Source organism: Trachurus japonicus, chromosome 17, assembly GCF_045865225.1.
Source record: "Trachurus japonicus isolate A0001 chromosome 17, Traja_1.0".
Taxonomy (NCBI): Eukaryota; Metazoa; Chordata; class Actinopteri; order Carangiformes; family Carangidae; genus Trachurus; species Trachurus japonicus.
The window spans coordinates 36,716,724-36,744,075 of NC_140923.1; the positions used below are offsets into that span (position 1 = coordinate 36,716,724).

Below are 27,352 nucleotides of genomic sequence, written 5' to 3' on the forward strand. Positions count from 1 at the left end.
GAAACAAATGGGTCCCAGCTGATGGACAGATACTGTGCAGCATGTGTCAGAGATACATTGAAGATCAATGCACAGAACGTGCAATAGGTCCTTACAGCTGGTTAGCAGCTAGCTGGCTAGCCCTTTGTGTGTGCAGCTAGCTAGTAGACAGACAGATAAATGGATGAATAGTCATACCTAATGCTCCACACACGCTGCTCAAAGGGCTGGTTAGCAGGATAATCAACGGTAGCAGCATACACAGGGGGGAGGGGCTAAGGCTGAGCCCCAGGATAGGCCTCCCAGACTGGGCTAGAACTCCACCTGTCCTGGTCAGAGGCATGGCAGGCACCACCGCAGGCTGGTCGGAGATGACAGAGATACGGGTAGGGCTTCACTCAACAGGGATAGGCACTCTGCGGAGAGAAGAAAAAAACCCATGAAGGTCAGCTGTTTCAAATGAAATGTCAGTGCACCACAAAGGCAGAGATGGAAAACATACAATTTCACATATACAGATGTGGGGGGGGGGCTCCTTGTGGAAGAAAGAAAGAAAGAAAGAAAGAAAAATGAATGCTAATGCAGGATTAAGTCTTTTGATTTAGTGGGAGCACTTCTGATTTGGGATTAACAGTGCAAGCAGGCCAACTCTGACTGAACTAATACCAGAACAATAGAGCCACTGCTCAACAACTAAGACAAGAAACAGACTGAAATAGTTTTCAGTGCACTGCTGCTGTATTAATAAGTCTCCTTTTCTAGTGAGCCGTGAAATGAGCTGCAATGATACATTTTTAAGGGTTTTTTCCCCTCAGACATCCTAATAATTTCATTTTAGCTCTGGCCTAATTCCTTCTTAGTGTTCAGTATTTTACTGCTCTGGTGGCACATAAAAGTGTTAATGCAATAATACATTTGGAGTATGCCTCAGTAATGACAAACACTGAAACAAAGAGGATTGAGGGGTCAGTAGGAATGGAGAGAAATTCAATAACAGCAAATGTATTAAAGTGCTGTTTTAATAGATATTCCCCCACTAGTTACGGTAATCCTGCGCCTTGGGGGTGGGGTTGGGGGTCTCTGTCAGTATTTTAGCTGTCTTTCCTAAACACATGCAGTTGTGCACATCTTTAAGTCTGAGCATAATTCAGCTCTGTCTGCTCTCAGAGATTTAGACAAGCTGTGCAGAAGCTCCCTGTCTGGAAGTCAATAACTCCTCAGTCCTATCGAGCTCTCCCGTCCCCCACCCCTCCACCCCATGTGTCAGAACGCAGGTGGGGAGGCCAAATGAGAAAGGAGCCTTTGTTAACCTGTCATATATCAAACACACATGTAAAAGCCTTAGAAAGAGGAGATGTCAAGTTGAGCGAAGGAATGAACCGGCACAAAACTCTCTTCGCCTTGGCTGCACTAACTGAAGGGAGGAAGCACTGAAGGGGGTGTCCCCTAACCTGAAGCAAAGGTTGCATGATTACCCTGCAGGATCCCTTCAGTACTGCTGCTGAACATGAACATAAAACACATCACTGCACTCTAAGTGCTGCAACTGACAACAAATATGCCAACCATAAAACATGAAAACATCCATATACTGTATTTAAATGAGTAACCACCGAGTATCACCCTTGTGCTATCTGTCACACATGTTTCCCTTAAGCACCGTTATGGGATATCATACATGCTCTAAGGCAGACATGGTGCATTAGGTGACAGGTTGCATTGTCATGCAAACACCCATAAGCACATTTTCACCCTGACATGTCTGATGCACTGGCAGCAACGGAGTAGCAGAGATTAGGCCAGGCCTTACTCCCCTTTACTAAATGAAAGAGGCATTTCTGGTGAGTTACATATTCAAAGACTCCTCCAACCACTTATTGAGCTAATGACCTGCTCAAACACATTACTGTCTGCCAGTCCCAACACTAAAAATAGCTCATCTGAAAACATGGCTTGTCTATCTGATCCCGGCTCTTTTTCTCGCCGCTCTGCCCTCGTCTTATCTAACGCTGCGTAATAGACGTTGAATAGAAAAGCTTTCAGCATCCCCTTTTCAATTGAACAATGTGATAAGAAAAATCAGATCAGAGCTCATTCAAGCACCATTGGCAGCATGTTAAGTAAATTCTCCTCTTACGGAAACTCAATTTGCAACCGTTAATCTAACTAGAGCTACTGCTCTGCGTGGAGCCACATGGCCACTGAAACATTAGGTACTCCTCCTATGTTGCAGTGTCTGCTTCCTCCGTCCTATACGCTAGATTTGCGGAGGACTTTGTATCTGTCAGTGACCCGAGTCTAACCCTATCTATCATTCTCAGTTTATCCTGCCCTACCTGTTGTTTTCACCTGCTGACAGAGACCTCTCTGCTCTACCTCCACTATAGTCACTCACCCTCTACCTAATCCTTAATCTTACCCTTGTCTCACTCCTGTATTAGTCTCCGTATTCCATGAAATCTCTTCTTCTCCCATCTCCTTTCATCTCCTTCCTCTCTCCACTTTCCTCTTCCGCCTCCCCAGTTAACCTCTCCTCTCTTGATGCCATCTCCTCTGTGGCACCCAATCATTCATCTCCTTCCCCCTCTATACAGTACACACTCTAAACCCTGCTTGTATCCAAATCCTCTTCCTCTTCCCCAGCTGCCCTGCACCGGCTGCTCCAGCTGTTGCTGGTCCATTGACACAATTCAAACAAAAGGGCTTAGCTTTTGTCCTACAGCTGTGGATGTTGGGCTAGCGAGCCAAAACAGTAGCGCACTCATGCCAGCCTGAGCATGTTTGTGCTTGTGCGATAATAGCATGGCACACAGGACTCTTCCTCTCCTCACATGTAGACCGAGACCAGCCATGCACTTTGCTTGTTAGGGGGAAGCAGAATTAAAAAGGTGTGACCATTGTGAGCATGAATATTCTCATGACTCAGGCTTTACCTACAGTCTCTGCAGCCCCCTCACAGATATCACAGCCTGCTCTTCCTAATCATCTGGCTCAGCATCCAGAGAGAAGACAGCAGGGGATGGTCTTATTACCTTTTCAGCGTGACAACACAGATGGTCAGCCAGACAGATAGATTGATGGGGATACATGTGCTATTTATTGCGGGGAAGCAGATAATGACACCACAGCTCAGGTGGTGAAATGTACACTGGTTATTGTGCTCCATCAGGCTGATGAAATAACATTGTTTAGGTGGCATCCAACCTGCACCCGCTCCGCTGGGGCCCTTCAGAAGATGACATGTTTTGTTTTTCTCACCTCGTTCCCCATCCTGCAACCCCTCCCCCCCCCCTCCCCTCCACCCCACCGCCCACACCTTACCTCCACCAACCCTCCCCCCGTTTTTTTTACCCATGATGCGTATCGCGACAAGTGGGATGAGATGAGATGGTCTCACAAGGCCTGTCTCCATGACGACGAGCCGGGAGCGCGCTAAGGAAAACCAGATATGTTTCCTGCAGCGCCATGCTAGCCGTGAGATAGCGCACCTGATAGGAAGTTTTAACCCTCTCTCTTTTTTCATTGATTTCTTTTAGCATTAATTTGCATCCAGTACTGTGAACAAGCATTTCATCAGTGTGAAAGGAAAAAAACCTTTCTTTTTGTCATTTTGTCATTCTTTTGTTGGGAAAGTGATGGGAGGGGGGGAAAAATCTACAGATGTGCAAGGCACCAAAAACTTTTTTTTAGGGTTGAATGATAAGATTGCATACACTGTCATTTGTCCTCATTCACAGTTTTTACCAGCGATTCTGAAACTTAGGGTTTTTCCAGCACAAAAATAACTTTTCTTGAATAATGCATAGCTTTGTGTGCCAGCTAAGAAATGTTTGGAGAAGGAACTATGTATTAGTCAGAAACAAGCAGGGGATGGGGCTGATATTACCCCATGTTTCCTATGACCCTGGACACTGTAGGCAAACCACACTCACAAATGCATGCACACCAACAGGGCCAGGCACACACAAAAACACAGAGACACACACATGCAACACACACACACAAAAAATGACAGATGGCAAAGCATCATGGGGGAGATTGGCACTCACTCACTCACACTTCCCTTCTCTCTCTCTTAAACACACAGCCCACAGACACAGAAATATACGGGCACACGCACACATGCATGAACACACATACACACACACATTGAGGATCAGAGGCACAGGATGAAGCACGGCTTACTGCAGGCATGAGCTGCACCGCCCTGGTTACATTTTTAGCTGTGGAAATAAAATATCTGAGGCTCCTCTCTAACAAGAAAACACACCTGTCACTCACACAGCGATTCTTTGCCCTGAATATAAATGAATCCGGAGACTTGGGTTCTTTAACTACGTTTCTGGGAGACTTGTTTAATGCTACAAGATGCTGACTGTGGATGCCCCACACAACACGGATCCAAACAGTGAGAAGTATGGGAAATATTGACGAGAACCAATAACGTTCCCAAAGAGAAGCTACAATTTTCATCACTGGTATAGGGCCGTAAACAAGGTTTCCACTGGAGTTTCAAATGACACTGCTGAGAGAAAATATGACTCACGGACACAGCGGGGGGGGAAAAAATCACACCAAACCTGTAGAAACGGAGGGAAAGAAAAAATGCACATAATAAATAATTACATATGGTATGTGTCTTTATTTATTATGTGCATTTTTAAAGCAGTGTGCTGCTCAATAAATACTCATTCATTGAATATTTGATCAGAAAATGTAGACACCGACTCGGCCCATTCAATCATTTACCCAGACTGTTTTATTTTTCTCAGTTCATGTCATATCGCACATAATATTTTGTAGAGTCTGACTGTTGAATGCCAACTGAAGACATCACTCCAAATTCTTGGGGAATGTGATTAGCATTTTACAGGTTTCAATTATTACCAAACTAAATTATGGATGAAATTGCTAATTGCACATGAATTAAAAAACTGCTTAATTGATAATGGAGTGATTTGAACAAATGTTTTCTCATTAAATCATAAATCAATTAATTCTCTGCATTTTTGCATTGTTATTTTTTATGTAGGTCTGTTGTGGTCTTAAATAAAGCTTAAACAAATTGATAAGAATCCTGTTTAAACTTTCTGCTGCTTGTTTGAGTTCACAAATCATTATTTGTTTAATTTATTCTTTCTTTCAGCCTCTGTATTACAGGCTACAGTGAGCTCTAGACACACTCAGTCCACAGCTGTGATTGACAATCAAAAGATTTTTAATTTCCATATTGAGAAGTCGTATGTATGCGCACAGCTCCTGTCTCTCGTTTTGATCGGTGTGTGTGTGCAGTAGGTGTTCAGTTATCCACAGTGTGTTCCCTGTGCTGGCGCTTTCATATCTCTTTTATGTATCTGCAGTACCAGGTTTCCTTTTATACTCATTTATCATGTGATCTTCAGAAAACCAGCATGATTTTCTCATTATGATGAAAAAATGATATCACGACTCATAATAATAGCTTTCTTGGGATCATGAAAAAAAATGAATTTTAAACACTGTATCCACCCACTTGTTCTCTCTGCATGGCTTTCTCTGGCAGGGAGCAAGAGTTTTGCTCGAGGTCATAATTTAATTAACTGATCACCTGCAGCTAACAAGAGGAGAAGACATAAGATACTAGAATGACAACTTCTGCTTATGTAAGAGAGTATAATTTCCTCATCTCTACACTTTCCTTCGAGTGATGAGGCTACCAGCCTTTCACACTGCACAGCATCAGCATATCAACAACATTACACACCCTCATAACTTGTATTTATGACTATTTCAGCTGTTAGATCACTGCTCCCCATTTTGAAATTCTGAAAGTGCTTCAGTTTTTGTTCCTCACAAGTGCATTCACAGCCGGAAGAACACATGGATTTGTGATGAGGAACAAAGAGAGGAAGAGAAAGCGTGACTGAAACCTTCTCCCACCCCAATACTAATATGCCAAAATAACCAAACTAAGTTTCACTTTGACCTCAATCTCTGCATGCCGAGGACATAGCAAAGCTGCAGCAGTCCAACAATGGTGCAGCAAATGTACACCCACACATTTGAAAGGGGCTCCAAGGTCGGACAAACTCGACTGGGTAGAGACCTCCAGTAAGATAAATCTGCCTCAAAAGAGCCCCGCAACAGATGGACTGGCTCACACTAAGCAGGAAATGTATCACCAAACAGTATAAAAGTGTATATAGTGGAGATTATCGGAGGGAGTTAGAACAGGGGGGAAAATACAGACCAAGTGTTTATAGGCTAAGTTAAGCTGTTTAGGTCGCAGGAAGTAAAGTATTAGTGCTGCTGGAATGAGGAGTCTGTTTTAGTAAATCTAAAATTTCCTTTAAATGAGATAAAGAGGCGTAACACCGTACATCTGTTGAATACAAGTATGTGGTTCAACATTACATTAAATACGAGAACATTATACTTTAACCTTTATTTCAGCAGCTAATGGTCTTTTAATCAGTCACTAATGTAATGCCACCTGTTTACTGCGGTGCTGCTTTCACCCACGCTCGCTTTAACGAAATGAGGTTTGTTTCTTTTCAAACGATTAGACGCCCAATGTAAAAAAAAGACTTGAGAGATGTATTATGATAGGATAGAAAGCATTACAAAGCTATAAAGCCTTTAAACCCTTTAATGTATTACTTTGAAAACATGGGTCCAAATCTCAGCTGCAATAAAAACTAAATGTTATGTACATCTTATCATGTTTGACTGTAGGTAAGAAAGTGAAGGCAAAACTGCCACAGAAAATGTGCACACAATGTCAACAACATGTCCCAATTTTGGTTTAAAAGGAGATCTATGCGTAACAATGTTGGGTGAAAACCTTGCAGCTTCAATTTCGACAATTTTCATGCTTTCAAATAAGTTGAAGGATTACTTGCTCCTCCGTGAGCTGAGTCAATTTTTCAACCCTTTAGGCTCATAAACCTCTTTCAAAGCCCTTAGGGTAATGCCAAATATGCGTTGTCATCCAGCTAAAATGTGGATTTTTTTTTTCTTGCAAACAAAACTGACACTTTACAGATAGAGCTTCACCCGACCCAACAACAAGCTGCGTGTACGTCCTCGTACACTCACCCACACCACACTCACTCAGCTGGAACGACAAAACACAGATCTCCCAAACATCCAAACATATTTCGTAATTTCTCCCAGCGACCTCTGTTCCTCTCTCTCTCTCATTCTGTGTGTTGCTTTCTCTTCAGAGGCAGCCGATCTTCTGTGCAGCGGCTCATTACACAGGCTGATGGTTGAGTCCTTGTCAACTCACTGTCCAATTAGCATATCTAAGGCTGGCACAGACTCTTATCCTAGCGGGAGAGAGAACTGTATATACATACTGATGTCCACATAGTTATGCACTTACATGTACATCCCTAATTGTTAAACAGGTCTGACACATGAGAGGAGAAACATTATGTAAATCATCTGATTACAGGACCAATCTCAAATCACAATCTAAGACACACTGTTGCCTCTTTACATGGATTTGAAACACTGTTAATAAATGTATTCTGAAAATGATCACAGGCCCAGTTTCTATTGACCCATCTTTACCATTATTTCTTAATAAAATGAATGATTAAAAAGTCCATTGAGCAGCACACGTACACAGACATCTACACACATATGGAAGACACACACACACTGCCAGCCAAGACACACCGCAGCCAATTAGTGAGCTTCTCCTGGAGCAGGACTAAAGCTCCCTGACAACAGAGAACACCTTCATCTTCCTGGACGTCACTGTCATCGTCCCGGCCATCATCATATTTCAATTGTTCTTTATTAATGAGACATGCCAGCCATTTTTCCCTCCTCGTTTCGGCTGTTTAGCGCAACCTACACACCAGTCAGCAGACAAAGTCAGGTTGTGTAAAGCAGATTGAAGAGCTTGTTGATAAGCTTATCATGAGAGTGATAACAGTAGCCCGCAGAAACACACGGCTCTGTTTTAATAACCTCATATTGATAGATCATTCATATACAATTATCCAATGGGGATGTCATTAACGTAAGCTCCATAGACATCTTCAAATTGATTCATCTTTGTATTGATTTATAGAGTGAATACCATCCGTTGCAGGCACTCAACATACATCACAAATACACACATGGCACAAATCTGCACAATTTAACAAGCACTGATCTGCATCCGCTCATTTACTGTAATCTTGAAGCAATCCTTTCTTCATTCTTTGCTTATGTAAAATATCTCCAGGGAGGCGCTTGTGAATTTTCTGGAGACACAATGTTGTGTTTGCCCAGGATCCAACGCTCTCCTGTGTATTTGTGCTGCCATGGTATCACCTGTCTACTTTGGTCACATGACACGTTGTCCACTGAGAGCTCATTATCTCACGACTACAACAGTGTTCTGCAAAAACAGTGATATCATCCATACAGTAGGAGATTAACAAATACTTAACAGTCTTTTGCAATTTTGCTCTCATGCATTTAGTTAAGGTCCATTTAAAGCATAAAAATGTTGGAATCCCCATTTAATAGCAGGGCTGATTTCTGAGGCTCTGTATGCTGGTGAACAAATCCTATTTACGTGCCACACAGGCAACCAGTCTTGCCGCTCTCTCACTAACCAGCCGTTGCATGACTTCCTGATGGAGATGAGATTTGTGACGCCAAATGAATTTCTCCTTGAGGGACGATAAAGTTGTGAATAGAATTGAAAACAGGAGTAATGGGGTAGAAAAAATGCATTTGTCCTCCGTCTCATTGCTGAAATCAGACATAGAGTGTGTCCCGGTAAGTGAAGAGATGAAATGCTTGTCAAGGGTAACAGACTTGAGCACGGATGCTTTCCACCAGTGACTAGCCATTACTCTCACCTCCGTCAAACAAATACTTCATCTAACACGGCATCCTGTGTGCTTTAGAGACAGACAAATACTGAAATGCCAGGAGAAGAAAAAAATGTCGGACTGCATTCGAGAGCAATATACCTGCATCTACCCACTCGCACACAAACATACACAGAGCATTCCTGCTGACCCCACAGAGACTCCAATCTTCTAGCTTTTAACTTTTCTGTCTGGGAGTTGTGATGATGAAACAGAGCTGTAAGTTTCCTGGAAGTTGTCACTTTTGTATCCTGCGTGGTAAAGGTCTTTTGGTGGAGAAGAGCTGTTTCACTGATGCAATAAAGATGTTCTTTCACTAAAAGGCTTATGGAGGCATGCCAAAACCTTTCCTTTTCGTGGGTCTGTAGCACTGACTACAACAGCACACAGTTGTTTTAGAAAGGCAGCAATTAAACGCACCAGGTCTACTTGTTCAGAAAATATAAAATCTTAATTACCGTTAGTTATTATCATGTTGAATCACTCGGGTAACACTAAAAGCTCTGAGAGCTGCCTGTATGTGGACACAGTACTTTGAGCTACATGCTAATGTGAGTATGCTCTGAGCAGATATAACGTTTGCTACCACCTCACTCTACAATGCTAGCAAGCTAACATTTACTAATTATCATTAGAAACAAGTTACGCTAATGCCATTATTTTTTCATTATTAGCAATAACTTAAAGTATTGGACAAATTAAAATTTTGATGTGATGATATAATGATACCCGATAAAAGTTGGACAATCACCAAAGTCTCAAGGATTTCACAACTGAGATCTCTCAATCTGGACCAAAGAGTTGGGCAGGCCTACGGACATTGTCGTCCCTACAGCTATGCCACACAAAGAGGCGCATAGACACAATTTTGCTCTGGGCATTAGCATTCATTATGCTTTCATCTCACGAATAGGGCAATACCAAGCAAAAATCTTATCATTTCTTGTCTTGCAAAGTCTCAATACTATTTTGGCACCAATCCAGCCCAAATGAATTCATCCAATACTCTATGCATGTACCGAAGAGGAGTTTCTCACTCCAGGAATTGAAAATACTCTTGAGAACTTGTCAAGAGTTAGAAGTAAGGTGCATAGAATATTCTGGTTAACTGTACACTTCAAAGTGGACGGTGCCCACACTTTCTTTCAAGTTCTGATTAGGTAGTTTGTCTTCTGCTTCGTCAGCCATCTTGTCAGTCAGCCCTATACCCTACTAAAGACTCCTGTCAGTCAGGGATGTAACTGTCGAACACAGTCAATGCACTTCCTCTTTCATGATTGGATAATTAGCTGTGCACATCAACACATTTAACCACTTTCAGTGCAAATGTCAGCAGATGGAAAACATGCTTCCCAATTACACAATGTGCAGAAACTTCTAAAGAGAGATAAATTCTGTAAAAGTTCTGCAGAAAAAGGACAAAGATCAGATTTCATTCGGGAGAAGAAGGAGTTAGTTGTTACAGCAGAGAGAGACGGGTTGACCGGAGGACAGCGGCAGGGAAATAATGCCCTCTTTTGCATGAGGGAGGAGAGGGAGGGGTAAGAAGGAGGGTGAAGATGTCTTCAGATGTGGCAGTTGTGATGAAAAGAGAGGCGAATGACTAAAGACAAGAGGTGGAGAAGAGAGGAGGAGAAGAGAGGTAGTGGAGGAGTGTGCATTATTCATCCCTGCTGACACATCAGAATCTCTGATTCATCTGGAGAAGGGCATCAGTCAAGTCACAACCGATCTCTTAGCCTTCACTCATATGCACACATGGAAACACAGACACATGATGAACACACACACATAATTGCGGATGACCTCCTGGCTGGAGAAAGGATAATTATAGGTCTGGTTCACTATAGAGATCCTCAACAACACACTGAGTCGGGTCTGCACTAGCAGGCTGTCGTGGAGTTTTTCAGGCACAGGTACTTTCCACTACTTGTTTATGTGCATATAAATGACCCATCTATTATCTATGTAAATAACATAACGTAGTTCATCTACCAAGTAGGACAACGGTGATGAGACACTTCAGTACAGACTGAACTCGTTGAAATGAGGTTTCTAAAGATAGACAGGTCTGAGTGATAAGATTTATTAAATAATTTTGCACATGATGACAGTAAAAGTATTTAACTATATGATCAAAAGATATGCCCATATACTGCTCTAATCTTACAATTCTTTTTTTTGTTTCGTTTTATCTCTACATTATTTCAATGGTGAAAACTGTTTTTGTTTAATGTTTGCAAGTCTGTCTAATGCAAATTGACATTTGATGATGCAATTCCATAAAGACATGTTTCCTACTGCATGTGTTATCATATCAACCTTACAGTTCAGGGTTGAGTGATATGGTTGGAATTAAGTGCAATGAGCTGTTCTCAGCATTACATAACACAAGATTTCTCCTCTCCTCTTTTCATCCAGTAATGAAATTAAAAAATGCTCAGGATTAGACACTGGTCCCTTCAAATATTAAAACAATAAGACAGTGGGGATCATATATCATAATATGATTGCATAAACAATACCATAACAGATAGTACTTATATATAATATTTCTCAAGAGACTGGATTAACGAAGTTTTAATTAATGAATAAGAAATTATCATTTTATTGTGCATCCTGCAGGTGCAGTCCAGGGAGAGAAATCTTTCAGAGGTTTAACTAGGAGAGTATCGTATGTTCTGAGAAGATTTTGTTGATTTGGTCTATATCAGTAAAATTCCTTGGCTTGGCATCAGTTTGAATATCTTAATTGACCTCATGTAATACATAAAACAAACTCAGGAAAAACTGTTACAATAATTTCAACCATGCCTTGCCCTGATGCTTCATTCTGCATGCTGCATACGCTGTTTTCAGCAGCCTTTTGAATAAACAAGAAGAAAAGCAAGAGCTCTGTGTTTGTGGGGCTTTGAAAAGGTCAATTAATATCAATGCCTAGACAACAACAAAGTTTCTGTCTGCTTGTAATACAGGTGGCTACGCTCCCAGCATCAAAGTTGCATGCCTTGATGTTCTCCCTCCTTCCGGCTGACGGGCGCAGCAAAGCTAATGCAGAGCATTCACACAGATTCTGACAAAATCCATGGATGGGCATAACGTGTTACACAAAGAAGGAAAGCAGAAGGAAAGCAGAGGGAAAGCAGCGAGCAGTGCAGGTAGGGTGAGGCTGCTGTGAGAATGTGGGAATAAGACTTCAATGAGGGCTTTGACGTGAAACCAAAGCTGCACCACTGGGAGCACACATCATCTAGCATATTCAAGTCTGGTAGGATCTTACAGTGGTGTCTACTTGGAAGGAGCAGGAAACCATTGAGACCTATGGTTGAACTCTGTGAAATGCTATTTAAGGGAGTACATGCCATTACTGATTTCATAAGCTGCTTCTCTGAACAGAGCCTGGTTGAATACCTGTGGGGCCGAGCATCTCTTGACTCAGAGAGAAGAATATTTGATATGAGACAGACAGAGAAAATTTGCCAGTTGAATTATTCTGCCTCTACATAATGACTTTTCTTTGTCAAAATAATGCAAATATCTAGATCCCAGTCCCTTTCATGCAGATGGAGTGCCTTGTGTATTCTTCTGTTAGGCAGGGAGTAGAGCTGAAAAGACAGGATAAAAAAAATCTTGGGAGTTTACTAAAGAGAGGAATCCATGTGTAAAAATGACTGATTAAAATAATTAGGGATGTGGAAATGGTCTGGAACAATAACCAGCAAACGCACGGTGCCCCGGGGAAAATTTCCCATCTGTGTGTGAGGAGAAAGACCTCCCTCGGATTTCACCACAACTGTGCAATTTTCCAGTTTACACAGGCCACACAGCGGAAATACAGAAAACCTAAACAGGCATTTGAAGTGTACATGATTAAATCCCAAACAAGCAATAGCCCTCGGAAAATGTGTCAGGATGAATCGATGTATCATTAAATTACACTCTGCCTGTATGCGTGAGTGGCTGCATTAAAAGCAAATCCTTCTGCATATAATTATAGTCCTATGAGAGGACCATGGACTACAAAACACAGCCTATCTGTGCAGATGGGCTTGTTTTAAGTAATGCTTGAGAGTAACAGATGCAGCCATCACTCTATTGTCTAGAAAACAATCTTGCCAAATAAGTCCATCCATCTTACCACCTGGTGCCCAAAAAGAAAATAACTCTAATACTAATATAATAGCCCATATGCATTCATATTGTGATTGTGATAGCTTTTTCAAAAGTGACAGGAATGACATTATCATAAGGGGATTTTTTACTTTGCTGTGACATCATTGAAATATCACTCAGACTTAGAGATTCCTCTGACTTTTTTTTAAACATCCTTGGAAAATCAACTGGATGCATGTGCTCTATTTAATTTTAACGAGGTTTGGCATTTTATTCTCCAATGTTATTGTCTACATCCCCCCCACCCCCCACCCCCATTTCTCTGACTTAATCAAATCTGACTTAACACCAGACTCGTTTTACCTTGAGAGAGCTTTAAAGGGCTATCAGAAAAGAAGCCAGTTTAAATGAGAGTGGATGAGGAACAAAGGCTTTGCCAGTCTGCCCGGGTCCCTCATGCTGCCCAGCCAACAATGAGGAGGAGGAGGAGGGGAAGGGGGGTGAAGGGGGACGCGCACTCACAGCGCTGTTGCCAACCAGCCCGATCCGCACAGCCAGGCGGTCAGCCTTTCACCCAAACGTTAGAAACAAACTCTCAAGTGATGCTGGGATGAAAGAGAAAAATGCAAAGAACACACTCGCCCCCTTGAGAAAAGCTAAACGGTGAAATTTCATCCGGGCTGGGATCTACTCTTACCTCATTAGTTTCCGAGAGGCTATTCGACAAGTGAAAATAAGCCGCCTGGGTGGGGTGCACGGCTGCAAACATGAACTGTACAAGGATGTAGGATGCAGGTTACCTTGGTAGGAAGTGCTCCGTCTTCTTTTCTGTCTGGTAGATTCATGTGGGTGGATTTGCAGCTGGAAGCTTCCCCGGAAACAGCAAGGATAAATGTAATCCAGTGGCAGCAGAGCTCCACTCAGAGAAAGGTCTGTCTTTGTGGAGGATGCATGCACACATCGCCGGTGCCCCACTCCACCGTTCTGGATGTCGACCGACCACTCGGGAGCGCAGCGGGTCACGGCTGCTCCTCAGCCCTTTTGTCGGGAGAGCATTGCTGGTCGGGCGGCCTCAGATACTGCTGGTTGATGTCATTGATACTCCCTGCCTTCTTCCTCAATGCCCTCCTCCTTCTTTCCCTCCCTCTGCTCTCCTCTCCTACCCCTCCTATCTCTCTCTCTCTTTCTCTCTCTCTCTCTCTCTCTTTCAAACACCCACCGGTGCTCTGTCCCTCCCCCCCTTCACATACATGACGTGATGCAGGCAAGATCTCCAATAGCAACCGTATCCCCCATCACCTCCATTACCCCCATTACCAACCCCACATCCCCCAACCCCAGCATCACCACCTCCTCCACCTCTGGCTGGATCGCTGACTGGTGTAAAAAAAGAAAAAAGAAAAAAAAGAGAGAGGTGGCTGCTGAGGTAGGTCGGTCTTGTGTATTGGTGACTGATTTTTCCACTCGGCTCCCCAGGGGCTAAAATGAAGATAAGCACCTTGAAACCCAGTAGATTCCCATAATATAGTGTCTAATCATAGCTTCTGGCATGAATACAGAGTCAGAGCCCAATTTCAGCTCCTACAGAGCAGAACTCTCTCAATAATTATAGCTGGACACTGTAAAATATTGCAGGTTAAATATAGCTCACTGTGGGATATTATGAGAACATATTAATAACACCACAGTAGGTAAATAACATAGTAACATAGATTAAGTTAACAAAATTATCGTTAGGGAGATGCAAAGAGGTACTCACCTTATTTGTCCTGCAGGGACCAACACTCAGTTGCCAGTTTGTTATGTTCACCTATTAAAGCCAATGCAGTCTAATACAACTGCCCTGCAATAAAACCTGTCTTGATTAAGGTTTTGCTGAAAGGTAAATGAGGTTAAAGTCAACATTACAAATCAATCATTCTTATCAATGAGATAAACTGATATCTTGTCCCCAAATGCACTTTCCCCCCCAAAGGTATATTTTAAAAAAAGAAGAGATTAATTTAATTTTAATCCATTATGCAAGGGCAAAATCCCTGATAAAGGATGAGTAGGCTATCTATTTAAATGATTTTTTTTCTTTTTTGGAAAGCATGGGATGGAAATGGCTGCAGGCAGACTATCCAACAAAGAATAACCGGATTTAATGAATTATATATATCTTAATCTATATTAGATATACCTGCATACCCGACTCTTACCTTAGGACATGAAATATGTGTATATAGGCATATAGAGACAATTCTGCTCCAGTGCTGCCACCCATATCAACACAAATTTTGCTGGAAAAATGTTAATAAAAATGAAATTGGAAATTAAAAAAAGCCTCATAATTCTGAACCTTAAAGATACTACATAATTCAGCCTTTGTTTTCAGGATATGATCATATTTAGGTCACACAACATGAGGAAAAACCACTGCCACAAGGGCAAAGTCTGAGGTGTTGGAGTATGGTGTTTGAGGGGTGGCGTGACACTCCAGGAGGCTTTATTTCGACTTTTCCGCTGACCCTGACTCGGCGTCAGCAAATCTACTTACCAAGGTATTTACGGTACATTTATATTATTTCTTAACGCAGATACGGTATAAATGCATTTTCAGCCTTTGCCTAATGGCTTGGTAAAAGTCATTCTCAACAGCTCATTTTCTCTTTCTCCACTGCTCTATGACACAAAGACTGCTTGACAGAGTGTGAGGAAGAGACAGGAAAATTAACCAACTGCCATCACTTTTGACGGTAATTGGAAGCTACAGTTTTTGAGTCTATCGCATGGTCCTCAAGGGACAAAGGCTACCAGTCTCATTGATTTTCTTTGTTGCTAGTGACATCTAGTGGGAAGTTACTATTATGTGACATTGCGTTTACTTGAGGATGGAAGCATTTACACAAAGGGCTCAATAATTTAATGTGAGGAATACCAGTATGCTTGTTGTCTTTTCTTTTGTTGGCAGAAGAATGCTTCAAATGATTTTAAATTTATATTAAAAAATATTAGGAACAGTTTTGGAGCAAAAATAAGACATGCCCCCAGTTTGTCCCAATACCAATAGTAGTTTTTTTTTTTTTTAAATCTTAGAAATCTGATGTTACAGGTCAAGTTATTTGTTTGTTTCAGCAGAATCAATGAATACATGGTGTCATAAATACTTCAGTATACTCTGCCAACAGGTCCCATGGCACATTTACATAAAGAATAAACAGTAACAAAAGCATTTAATCATAATTTTAGGCTGGGACAATGTTCCAGCAGCTGCCATCTATGAAATTAATTAGCTCAGACCGTTTCTGTTTCCTGTCTGAATAATGCAGTCTCTGTTGTCTGCGCACTGTCTCTGCCAGTCACCCTATGACCTGCCTGACTGTATAGCATTACAGTATTCCCATTTTCAGAGTTGAGCTAGGGCAAAAGACCCCTAAAATTAGCAGGGTAAGTGCCCTGTCTCTACCACTGCCCTGCAGCAGTGACGTTAATTGCACTCTATTTATACTTGAAGAGTGCAGGACTCAGAAAGATCAAGTTTCTGTTATGCTTTATTTCGGTGTCCTTAAGTTTATGCGAACGGAGCAGCGGAGAGTCTGTTTGGTGTACAGAGCTGAATTAAGTGGTCAGTGATTGCTTTTAATAATGTGCTAATGTAACACTTACTTAGTATACATACAGAAATAAAGTGTCCTCCAGCCTCTAAATAAAAATCATTTTATAGACCTGGCTGCCTTGATGAAGTGACTCAGTTTTTATGTCCTGCTATTGCAACCATTTCAATCCATCTAAATATGTAATGACGCTCTTAGCGCAAATGCATTTGTAAGCAGCAGCACTCAAGCTAAAGAACCAGTGCTGAATGAAATAACAGAAATAGCTTCTTTTTTTTTTTTTTTTTACTTCTCAAATACTTAAAGAGTTTTCTCTGCACCAAATCAATTTCAAGTAAGAACGTGTAGTTGTGGAAAACACACATCAAAACTGAGATGAGCCACACACAATCACACAGATCCTGTTGTGATACTGAATTTTATTCAAGTATCTCCAACACACTTTTGTTCTTGAGTTATCATCAGTTAAACGAATCAGTTGAGAACGATAAAGGCAGCAACACTTCATAGCCTGAATGTAAGTTGTCTATTTAGGATTTATAGAGCCTCTCAGTGTGCATTCGACTTGGTGGTGCTTAGCACAGACAGACAAATAAAACATTCATGATAACACAAGATAAACAAAAGAGAGACTATTAAAAATAAGACTAAGATGCAGGAATGGCCGGAGAGCCATCTGTTCTGTGTCTGGGAACTGCATCTGAGGTTAAAGGGAATATCCACTCCAAAACAGAATTAAAACATGGTTTTGGATATTTAACATGTGACTTTCTCCTTGGATACAAACAGCGTTTGAGCTCTGTTGTTATCACCACATTTGAAGCTGCATCTCTGACAATGAATCGAATATCTCTGTTAATGGTGACTTTACTCAGTAGCAATGGGATGTAGGCACAGTCGAGGCTCTTTCCTGTTCATTTGGACATAGGCAGAAATTTTAAGAAAACATTCTTTAGTTAATAAATTTAGACGATTCGACTTCATTGTCAGTGAAGCAGTCCCTGAATTCAGCTCATTATCCTGTTAAGATAAGCATGTAAAATTGAAGAAGAGTCACATGTAAAAGTTGTTTATGTAGTGAACCTCTGTTTGAAAAAACATTTCCTCTGATTGGAGGATTCATAAAATGCATAGGTTATAAACATCTTGTGTGGAGACAAGGGAGTGTTAGCAAAACAATTTTACCACTCATCCTCAGTAAAAGTCTTTCAAGTGATGGCTCTGGAGGTTGTCGATTCATGTCACAGTCTGAAATATCAAACAACAACAAGTTCTTCGGTTTAACACCAATTTCCCCACTTCAGGTTATGAAACCCGCAAATCATTTGGAAGATAAGTTAGTTGCATTTCATTTTGCCACCCATTTACACTCCGTAACAGAACATAGTTCCATGGCTGACATTTTGGCACAGCAAATTCAACACCTTCTCATAGCAAAGAAGCATGGCAGATGGTAAATGTGTACACGTAGAACCAGGCAAAAAAAAATAAAATACCAGCAAGCAAGATTGAGTTGTGAATTTGTTCAAACACATCCCTCTCGAATGAATTTGCAAAAAAAACAACACGTGAGCTATTGTATCCACTCATTGTCATGCATGCTATCTGGCTAGATTGATCAGATGCCTCTATCAGTAACAATGCAGCCCATCATCTCTCAATCAGTACAGCTGCCATCAAACACACACAAGCACCAGCATACTGTAGCTTTCCTTTAGTGGGAGAACCAGAAAAAAAATTGCATTCAAGCCTGTATCATGTTGATGTTTCACCCAGATTTAAATAGCAGTGGAAGCCAACAATCACTTAAAGTCTACGTGACTTATTGTTAGAATAAAGCGATAACTGACCACATCTCAGCCAGAGATTTAAGCCCAGAGGCTGGATGTTTATTGCTATGGTTTGGTCTGACACAAGGCTGGTGGGGCCAGGGGCAAAGCAGTCAAAGTCAAAAAGAGACAAAGATGAAGAGAATGACATGACATGGAGGATGAAGTTTGTGGCAGGTCATAGTAAAGGATGAGGGACAGCAGGAAGAGTAGTGCAGGTTTCCTCATCACGGGAGAGCGGTGGAAGTCAGTGCAGCTCAATGAAAGCTTCCATCTCCTCGGAGATGAGTCCCCTGTAGGGCAGTCTGTGCTTTTCAATTGCACGCGCCGCCAGGCACTGGAGGGTGACGTAGTTCAGCGGGTAGAGGGCCGGGTGCCCGCTGCTCTGCTCATCCAACAGCTCGTAGGCTGTCTTCCTCTGTGCATTCGTCGCGTCAAAGTGAGCCCCGGCCTTCATGAGTAGTGCCATAATCTCTGGACAACCGTTGTTAGCAGCGATGTGCAGTGGCGTGTTGTTCTCGCAGTCACGTGAATCCACGTCCGCGCCGCACTCCAGGAGGAGGGCTGCCACCGCCTGGGAGGGGAAGCGGCCCACCGGGTAGCGGCCCACAGATGTCGTTTCTTTGTCTACGGCCATGTGGAGAGGAGTGAAGCTGCTGCGACCCCGAGGGTTCAGCTTCAGCAGGCGGTACACCGTGTGCTTCTTCTGGTGCTCCTGCTCTGGGCTGCACTCGAGCTTCTCGAGCAGAAAGATGAGGTGGAGGATGATGGAGAGGGCCTTGGTAAACTGAGGAGCTTCTGGAGGGTTGTCCTTCTGCGCCACGGCTCTCTCTACCTCCCTCACACTTTTCCCCAGCACGGTCATCAGATCGTGGAAGGTGATGCGTGTTGACAAGGTGCCTTTGGCCCGGTCTTGAAGAACAAAAGAGAAGAGCTCTGCAAAGGACAGGAAACTGGAAGCTGTCATGGGACTGAGAGGGTCCAGGTTACTCTGCTGCATGTCTAGAGCATATTTCCATAAGCTGATGCAGCGCTCAAAGTTGCCCGAGTCAGCATACACAGCTCCCCTGTAACGGATGTAATAAGAGGTGTCTGGGTGGGACGGGCCCAGGATGCGTTCTCGGACCAACAGAGCCTGCATCCTCATTTCATCTGGGTCTGTGATCAGTGCTTCCAGTTCCTCGGCTGTGCTCACCTCCTGTGCACAGCCATAGGCAGGGATTGGGGGACCGGGTGGAGGCTTGGCCAGGGATCCAGCTTTGTCCCCTGGCTGCCTCAGCTCCATAGCCCTTCTCCAGTACCTCATCGCCCCTAAGAGGTCTCGCTTTTTGTCCACAAAAGTAGCCCCAAGAAGTTCAAGTGCATCAATGCGTTCCTCTCTGGAGGTGCGAGGCTGGTGGGCCAGGTACTCCACAATGTTGGTGTGACCTGTTACACTCGCAGCAAGCAGTGGGGTCATCCCATATCCGTCCCTCTCCATGCGGGCATTGCACTTCAGTAGCATCTTCATGATGTCCAGACTACCTGACTCAGCGCAGTCGTGGAGGGCGGTGTTTCCTTTCACGCTCTTGCGGTTAACGTCAGCGCCGCGGTCCAGGAGGAACTTGGCTATCTCCTTGTGGCCCTTGTAACAGGAGATCATGAGGCAGGTGTGGCCGTGGCGGTTGGCGACCTCCATGTCGGCTCTGTGCTCCACCAGGTAGCGGACGATCTCCAGGTGACCGTCAAAGCAGGCAGCTCGGAGCGGCGTTGAGTTAGTTAGTGTTGCATTGTTCACTGAGGCACCGTGTTTCAGTAGCGTCTTGACCACGGGGAGGTGACCGGCTGCCGAAGCCGCCCACAGCGGCGGAGCCCCCTCGATGGTCTCGCCGTCAAAGTTAACAGAACCCCCGAGCTCGACATTAGCTTTACAGTGTTCGAGGAGGTAATCTACAACCTCCAGGTGTCCGTACCGAGAGGCTATCAGCAGAGGAGTTCCTCCCTGGGTTTTCTCCTCGGCTAAAGCTTCCAGCTCCTCAGGAGTTTTGTTGCTCAGCAACTTCTGGATAAGTTTTAGCTTACCATCTCTGGCCGCGTTGAAAACCGCCGTCGTTATGTCCATTTTACAGGCTCTGTGCTGTCGCCCTGGACACCAACCCCATAACCACTCGTTTCTGTCCAAACTGGCGAGTCAGGTTTTAAATAACAGAGAGCTGGAGTCTTGGTCTGGACTCGGTTTCGAGCTCACATCTTTCTGCCATTTTGAGGGTGCTGTCAAGATGGCGTGTGTTGTTTGACAGTTCTATGTTTACGATTCCAACGAGGCATTGTGGGTAGCGTAGTTTTGATAGAATTCTCGGTTCCCAGAAAGCGCCGCTTTGCCCCCTGTGAGAAAAACTACATTTCCCAAGCTGCGCATGACTTGAATAGCATACCAGCTGATCGGTTCGTTTGTTATGGTTGTTCGCACCAACGACGGACACAACCACCGCTAGTGGAGACAGAGACAGACGGGTGGTACCCGGTTCACAAATCAAATAGGTTTAAAATCAATAAGTGGTCATTTTAAATGGTAAGTTGATTCTCATCAGTGTGAATAAAAAAATTAAATTGGAAAATTAAATCTTTGGATGACCCTGAAAATTGTCATGGTTATTTAAAAATGAACACACAACTTTTCTTGGGTAATTAAAATATATTGTTAATTGTTGTCAATCGTATTCCTTTGCTGGACAAACTGCCAGCAAGAACTGCAAACACATAAGAGCATATAGAGAACACAGAAATTTTGATAGACCACAGAGATTTGCCAATAGCCTACCTATTTCCTAAGAAACCAAGCTCTTTTTTTCCTGTTACAAATATTAGTCTCATGCACAAGGAGGCCTCCTACATTCTGAGCAAATATCATCCACTAGTAGGCTATCTGTGGGTGGTATTTGTTTAAGAATATTTCTGCAAGTAGCCTACAAGTTAAGCTGGAAGCACATGACTGAATTGAATATGCACAATGCTGTACATAAACACCCAGACCTTACATTCACTGGAATGTGGATAGTTTACCATCTAGCTATCCCTCTATCTCCCCATCGGTGAAATGTCATCTACTTGCTTTTCTATGCATAAATTCAGTGTGGTGTGCAGCGCTGAAGCTGTTGATAAGAGTAACAGGATTAGGGTATCTTTTAAATTCATAGAATATGTTAACCTCTGGGGATTCACAGTGAAATGACATGACACCTCTGCTTTCAGAAAGAATCACAAAGAAAATGTGCCACCCCTCTCTATAAAAATAGTGGAAACAAAAATAAACTTACAATAAATAATACATTTATAATGAATATAAATAATAATACATAAATTTACATTTATTGCATAGTAGCTACACGTAGACATGAGTAGGCCTATAACATTATACTGTGTGTGTGAACTACTGTGGGATTTGAACCCATGACTGACAAATGGAGGTGCTGGTTTGAATCCCACTTCTGACACCATATAATAGGCTATTTCTATCTTGCCCACTGGCTAAACTGAATTTATAATAAACTGTAATGGACACGATCTGCTTGTAGCTATTGTTTATTCCGCCATCTAATTTCGTCCGTGACATTGCATGAGACTACGGTGTCCCCGGATCCTTACAGGTATGGTATGGTGATTAGAGAGTTTTAAAGTGGTCATATTCAAAGGAAATTCAGGACATATTAGAATCACCTTTTAGTGTGTACTTTTTCCGTTTCTTTTTCTTTTTTTTAATAGAACAAGATGTGATTGTCACTCATAATGAATCATTGTAATTATTAGGTAGATGGCATCTCCAATCTTAGCTGACAAGAGGATCAATAGGCAACAGTCATGACTAAATATGCAACGATCAAATTTTAAGTTGAAATAAAGAAAACATCCAAATGCTCATCTAACTCTCTTCATGAGTCCTTAGAGCATGTGGTTTAATCAGATTTCATTTGATTGATGTAAACAAATAACCCACTGACTGCCATCAGCTCTGGATTATATGTCAGATCCTGATTAGTGTGCCAATATATGTGACATCAGCTTTTTTTGCAACCTAGATGAGAGATAAAACAGCAAATAGAGAAATCTCTCTTGTGGGGGAAATGACCAAAACTGCTGTAACTCTTTTGGGACCTTTAATAATGGAGTCAAAACAGGAAAAGAAGGAGAAAAATCACTTTGAAATGAGTCTGTTGATTATGACCACAGGCTGACGTTTTACTTAATGGTTTGCTAATGCTTTGTTTAATGCAAAGATTATTAGACAATCACTTTTCAAATAATTTGCCCCACCAAGTCTACAGAGACAAAAATAATTACTTAACTTTCCTTCCCCAGTTTATCTCTTTGCTCTCAAGTCAGTGGGAAATTAATCTTCTCTAAGCTCGCAGATGAATGTGTCCCATGTGGGGGCTTGTTGTGACTTATTTCAGTACTTTATAAGTAAATGGTGCTGGCTGCAGATCAGCCTTGGGCTTATAAGCCTGAGAGTATTCTAAGAGTTTTTGCATTTTTTAATGAAATGTATTTTTCTTTCTTTTTCAGGGACACAGCAGCACACAGACTGGGGTTTAAGGGCGCAGCTAGAAGGGAGGCACCCAGGGCAAGTCAATAGTTGATTACAGTAAGCCAGAAAAGTGTTTTTTTGTTGTTGTTTTTTATAGGCTGTAAAAGAAGTGCCGTTCTGTTGTTTCACCAGTAGAGGAGGCATAAGATCCACACTTAGTGCTTTTATCTATCAGTCGGACCATGCCTGCGATGGCTACAGGTTCTGTTTTGTATTTCTTGTGCATCTCCCTATTTCTATTCCCTCTGCACAAATATCCATTTATCAACCCAAATACTGAATATATAAATCAAGATATAACCTCGCTGTATGTAGAGCAAGCCAGCAAGAGAGATTCTACCCCCTGCCATCGTTAATAACTATTCAAAACTCACTGGAGGATTGCCTGAATAGGATAGTGTTTTTAAAATTAAACAGGGAGTTTGAATGCACACAGAGACAATATTGCGTGCAGAGAAGTAGGATTAAAAGCCTCACAAATGACACCCAGCCCGTGCCTGTCTCAGAGTCCCAGAGGACCCTGCCTCAGAGTAGTTTGCAAAAATGGAGAGCTTGAGGCAAGCAAAGGAGGGTTTATAATAATTTCCCAGGGCTTGCTCCTGATCCCAAGGAATTATTAGAGGGCAAAATCACTAAAGACAAAGCCCCAGGGAAAAAGAAAGCGCTAGAGTGAGTTTTGTGTTTTTATTTGTCATTTCAAAAGCATATCACGTAACGGCAGTCATTTTAACATTACATCCATTAGCAATTAAAATCTAACTCTCATATATAAATTCTTTCAAGTACACAGAGGCATTTTTTATTAATTTCCACAGGAACGTGCAAAAACTCACATGTAAACTTACTGCATCATTACAAAAATACAACTCCAGCTTTAACAGGATCAGTAGTGCATCACGGCTGATATGATATTGTGCCACAACACAATGTTCATCAGAGAAGGCAACACCTTTTGTAACTCAATACTAAGAGAAAAATACACTAACATGGACAGATCCACTGTTCACATTACTAATTTACTGATAAGCATGTAAATAATGGTAGTTTGTTTGACCTGGACTGACTTCTCGAAAAAAAAAAGCTTGTGATGGCAACTTGATGAATGAGACTTTTTCATTCTACACGGTCTTTTCGAGGATTTTGTGTCCATTGATGTACATAACACAGTGTGCAAGATATAACTCCCCTGTCATTAGCATGCTTTCGTCTGCCCAGTATTATCTGATCTGTGAAGGGGGATAAAAATATAGCCAGAGAAGGAAAGGGTCCTCAAGATGTGGAGCTGCTTGTTTTTACTGAAGTCTTGACAGGAGCTCCCTAGAGGCCTTCCAGCAGCTCGCTGAGCAGCACCTCCCTCTCTCCTAGAAGCACATCTCTCTTCAGACTGGTTCCTTTGTTCACCACCTTTATCTTCATGGCCAGGCTCTTTATTTGTGCCTGGGGCAGCGCATCAAAAAAAAAGTCCTCGTTGAACACCGGATTCCTGCTGTTCTTGATGATGGTGCTCCTCTGTTTCTGCTGCTTGCCAGGGTTCAGGTAGAGTGCTACACAGCAGTTAATGCTTTTAAGATCAGTCTGCCTGTCATAAAGGGCCTCAGCTGCGAGCACGCGCACCCTCAGCCGGGCTGCCTCCGGGTCGTAGTGAGTGCTCAGCCTCAGTGTCCCCCCCTTGTGGAGGTTGATGGTGTGCTCTCGCTGCAGGAGGTGCGCTGCGCCGCCTCTTGAGCTGCTGCTTTTACATCCACGGAAGGCGGGAGAGGGAGGGCAGCGCATGCGGCGGCGCTGCATGTTGGGGCTGTTGTCTGCTGAGCTGCATTCATCAGTGGAGAGAGAGCTGTGGCGCGCCAGGGAGCGCTTGGCACGAGACACCTGGAGGGAGAGGGAAAAAACAAGTGGTAAACATGCAGGGAAAAAAAGTGACTCAGTGAATCACACAATAAAAACAACATTGTAATATCTTTACTGATAGCTCCCCAAAGGCTCATACTATACTATACTATACTATACTATACTATACTATACTTACACGTGTAGAAACAGAAATCCTCACCTTGGCTTGTGTCTCCTGGGTAATGGAGCGTAGGAGAGAGGCAGAGCGGGACAGGAGAGGGGAATTGAAAGGGGACGATTCTGCTGAGGAGCAGGTGTCACTCTCTCCACCGCTGAAATAGCGGTAGGGGTTGGAATCAGCCGGGGTCAGCAGAGTCCCCCCCTGGGAGCGCCTCTGTGAGTTTGGGGATGTGAGGGGGCTGCTGGGGTCGCTGTGGAACAGACTCTCCTTGCGCCGGGTGTGAGGAGACTCGACCAAGGTTGAAAAGCCATAGGAGGTCTGAGCCTTGGGGACATACGGCAGAGACATTGCAGTCTGTGACTGGGGGTCCGCATTAGTGTTGACTTCAACACCTGTCCTGTCCACAGATCCAGCAGCTGGCTCATCAGCACTCTCTATTTGGATGATGTGGCGGTTGGCTGACTTCTGGAGATTACGTGCATCTCCCCCCAGGCGGGAAAAGAGGCGAGGGCTGCAGGGGTTCTTGCTGCTCCGAGCTCTGGGGCTCTGGCTGCAGATGGCATGATCAGAGGAGGAGGGTCGCAGGGAGGAGCAGAGCTCAGGTTCTGGGGGGAGAGGCTCTTCTGGTGGACAACAGATAAGTTTAGGGGGGATGAAGAAATCAGGGATCTTCTCTGGAGTGAGGACATTGGCATAAACAGAGACTGGGATGGCCTCTGTCATTTGCGGGGACTGGGATTGTGTCCCAGAGCTACGGAGCTTCTCCAGTAGCCACATTCCCACTCAGCTGCCTCTGCTCACAGTTTCTCTGTGAACAGAAAGGAGAAGACTCAGCCAATGAGACCAAACAAACACAATCGACATCTACAGTACACATTGATATTTCCCACACATGTCTTCCCATAAAACATAAACCTTCTTCTAAATGTGCCTCTTATATCCCAGTCAGTGACAAAAACATGATCTTGAATCAGCTGAGTGAAATAAAGGAATGGAGACTTAACATTGAAGTTGCAGCCAAGAAGCACACATCTCTCTCACAATACACACACTGGAGGAGTCCACGCGCCTCCGAGAAGCACTTTAAATCCATGAAAAATCATTGCGCACCATAGTGAGATTAAAATACCCGTGTAATTCTCCTCTCAACGACTCAACTGAGCGCTATTGAAATGCGGCATTAATAGAAAATCAAACTTATAATGTCTTTTTAAAAAAAATTTTTTTTATTAAGATGACTTCTACTCGCTTGCATTTTAATTACGCAACGAAAACGTTCAAATAAGTGAATGTAAATAACTTTGTTTCCTGAAAGAAAGCCACGTAAACTAGCGTCGCGATGCGCATCATACATCAGACTTACCTACCTGTTGGTTTTGTAACTCTTTTCCTTTTCTGAAAAACGGTTCGTCGGCGTGCGCTCGCCTGCAAACCTCTCCAAGCGCTCAGTGCGTAAAAGGTGTTTTCCTCGTAGGCAAAGTCCAAGTGTGATCCAAAACGCTTGCCAGCGGGGAAAAGAGACGGCTAGAGCGGGCTCACGCGCTTTATATGATGGGGTCGGTGACTTCTGAGCCAATGAGAAGGTTGTGAAACCTTCCCATGATATTCACCACAAAACTGATCCCTGGGCAGGCACGGGAGGAGGGTGGGGTGGTGGTGGTGGTGGTGGTGGTTGAATCTCATTTGAAAGGCTTTTGTTTCATCACTCACAGTGTGCTTCAAATTATGTGGGTTTCATATCTCACGCCTCATTGATTTTTAAAGAGAGCGTCACTTTGATTTCATTTGGCGCTCACGTGAGATCTGTTCTCTCATTTAGCCCCTGTTGCCAGATAGCGCATCTCTGCCTGTGATACATGGTACAAACACACAAGCACCTTAATTGGACTTCCTGGTGACAAAGTGCTGCTGCTGATGGTGCGAACTGACAATATTACTGTGTGTACACATCCACCATCTGGACTCATTTGCTGTTATAAAAGATAAATCTTTTTTCTTTATACTACAGAGACTAATTAAAACACAAACCAGTACAAATAAAGTGCAAAAGGACTGTCATTAAAATTAAGCTGCACTTAGTTTTATTTAATTTAACCTATAACATTATGTTTCTGCTCTTGGCAGCTCCCCCAAATAAGTTGTCTTTGGATAGTTTGAATAGTTTCTTCAAATCCCCAAATTTGGGATCCAACATGACACTGACCGGGATGTACTGCCAGGATGTTTCGCTCACTGAGCCCTCAGACTCTCTGCTGCTCACTGTGCCAGAAAATCTGACAAAGACCTGCAGTGAAGCTGCTGTCTCCAGCTTTGAACTAACCCTAACCCACTCTGGAACAGTCTCTGATCTGAGGACAGCAACATCAAAGGAGCGGTTTAAGACCCCAGTGAAAACTCACTCA

The 27,352-nt window shown here is 43.0% G+C and overlaps 3 protein-coding genes across 7 annotated transcripts in view; all 3 read right to left on the reverse strand.

Annotated features, from left to right (window-relative positions):
* LOC146971318 (receptor-type tyrosine-protein phosphatase S-like) overlaps positions 1-14,160 on the reverse strand; it is a 69,616-nt gene extending 55,456 nt beyond the window's left edge. For all 5 annotated transcript variants that reach the window (XM_085805849.1, XM_085805850.1, XM_085805847.1 and 2 more), the window contains exons 1-2: positions 13,751-14,160; positions 178-395 (exon numbers count right to left, since the gene is read on the reverse strand). In XM_085805849.1, the coding sequence (XP_085661975.1) occupies positions 178-322 (145 nt within the window). In that variant the 5' untranslated portion in view covers positions 323-395; positions 13,751-14,160. The remainder of the gene's footprint in view (positions 1-177; positions 396-13,750) is intronic.
* Positions 14,161-16,945: 2,785 nt separating this feature from the next.
* Positions 16,946-20,670, reverse strand: fem1a (fem-1 homolog a). The gene has a single exon (XM_085805754.1). The coding sequence runs from the start codon at positions 20,474-20,476 to the stop codon at positions 18,623-18,625; it is 1,854 nt and encodes a 617-aa protein (XP_085661880.1). The 5' UTR covers positions 20,477-20,670; the 3' UTR covers positions 16,946-18,622.
* Positions 20,671-23,608: 2,938 nt separating this feature from the next.
* Positions 23,609-26,586, reverse strand: LOC146971320 (C2 calcium-dependent domain-containing protein 4C-like). Its single transcript, XM_085805756.1, has 3 exons — positions 26,318-26,586; positions 24,990-25,758; positions 23,609-24,808 (listed from the first exon to the last, which is right to left on the reverse strand). The coding sequence occupies exons 2-3, from the start codon at positions 25,725-25,727 to the stop codon at positions 24,257-24,259; spliced, it is 1,290 nt and encodes a 429-aa protein (XP_085661882.1). The 5' UTR covers positions 25,728-25,758; positions 26,318-26,586; the 3' UTR covers positions 23,609-24,256.
* Between the last annotated feature and the right edge of the window lie 766 nt (positions 26,587-27,352).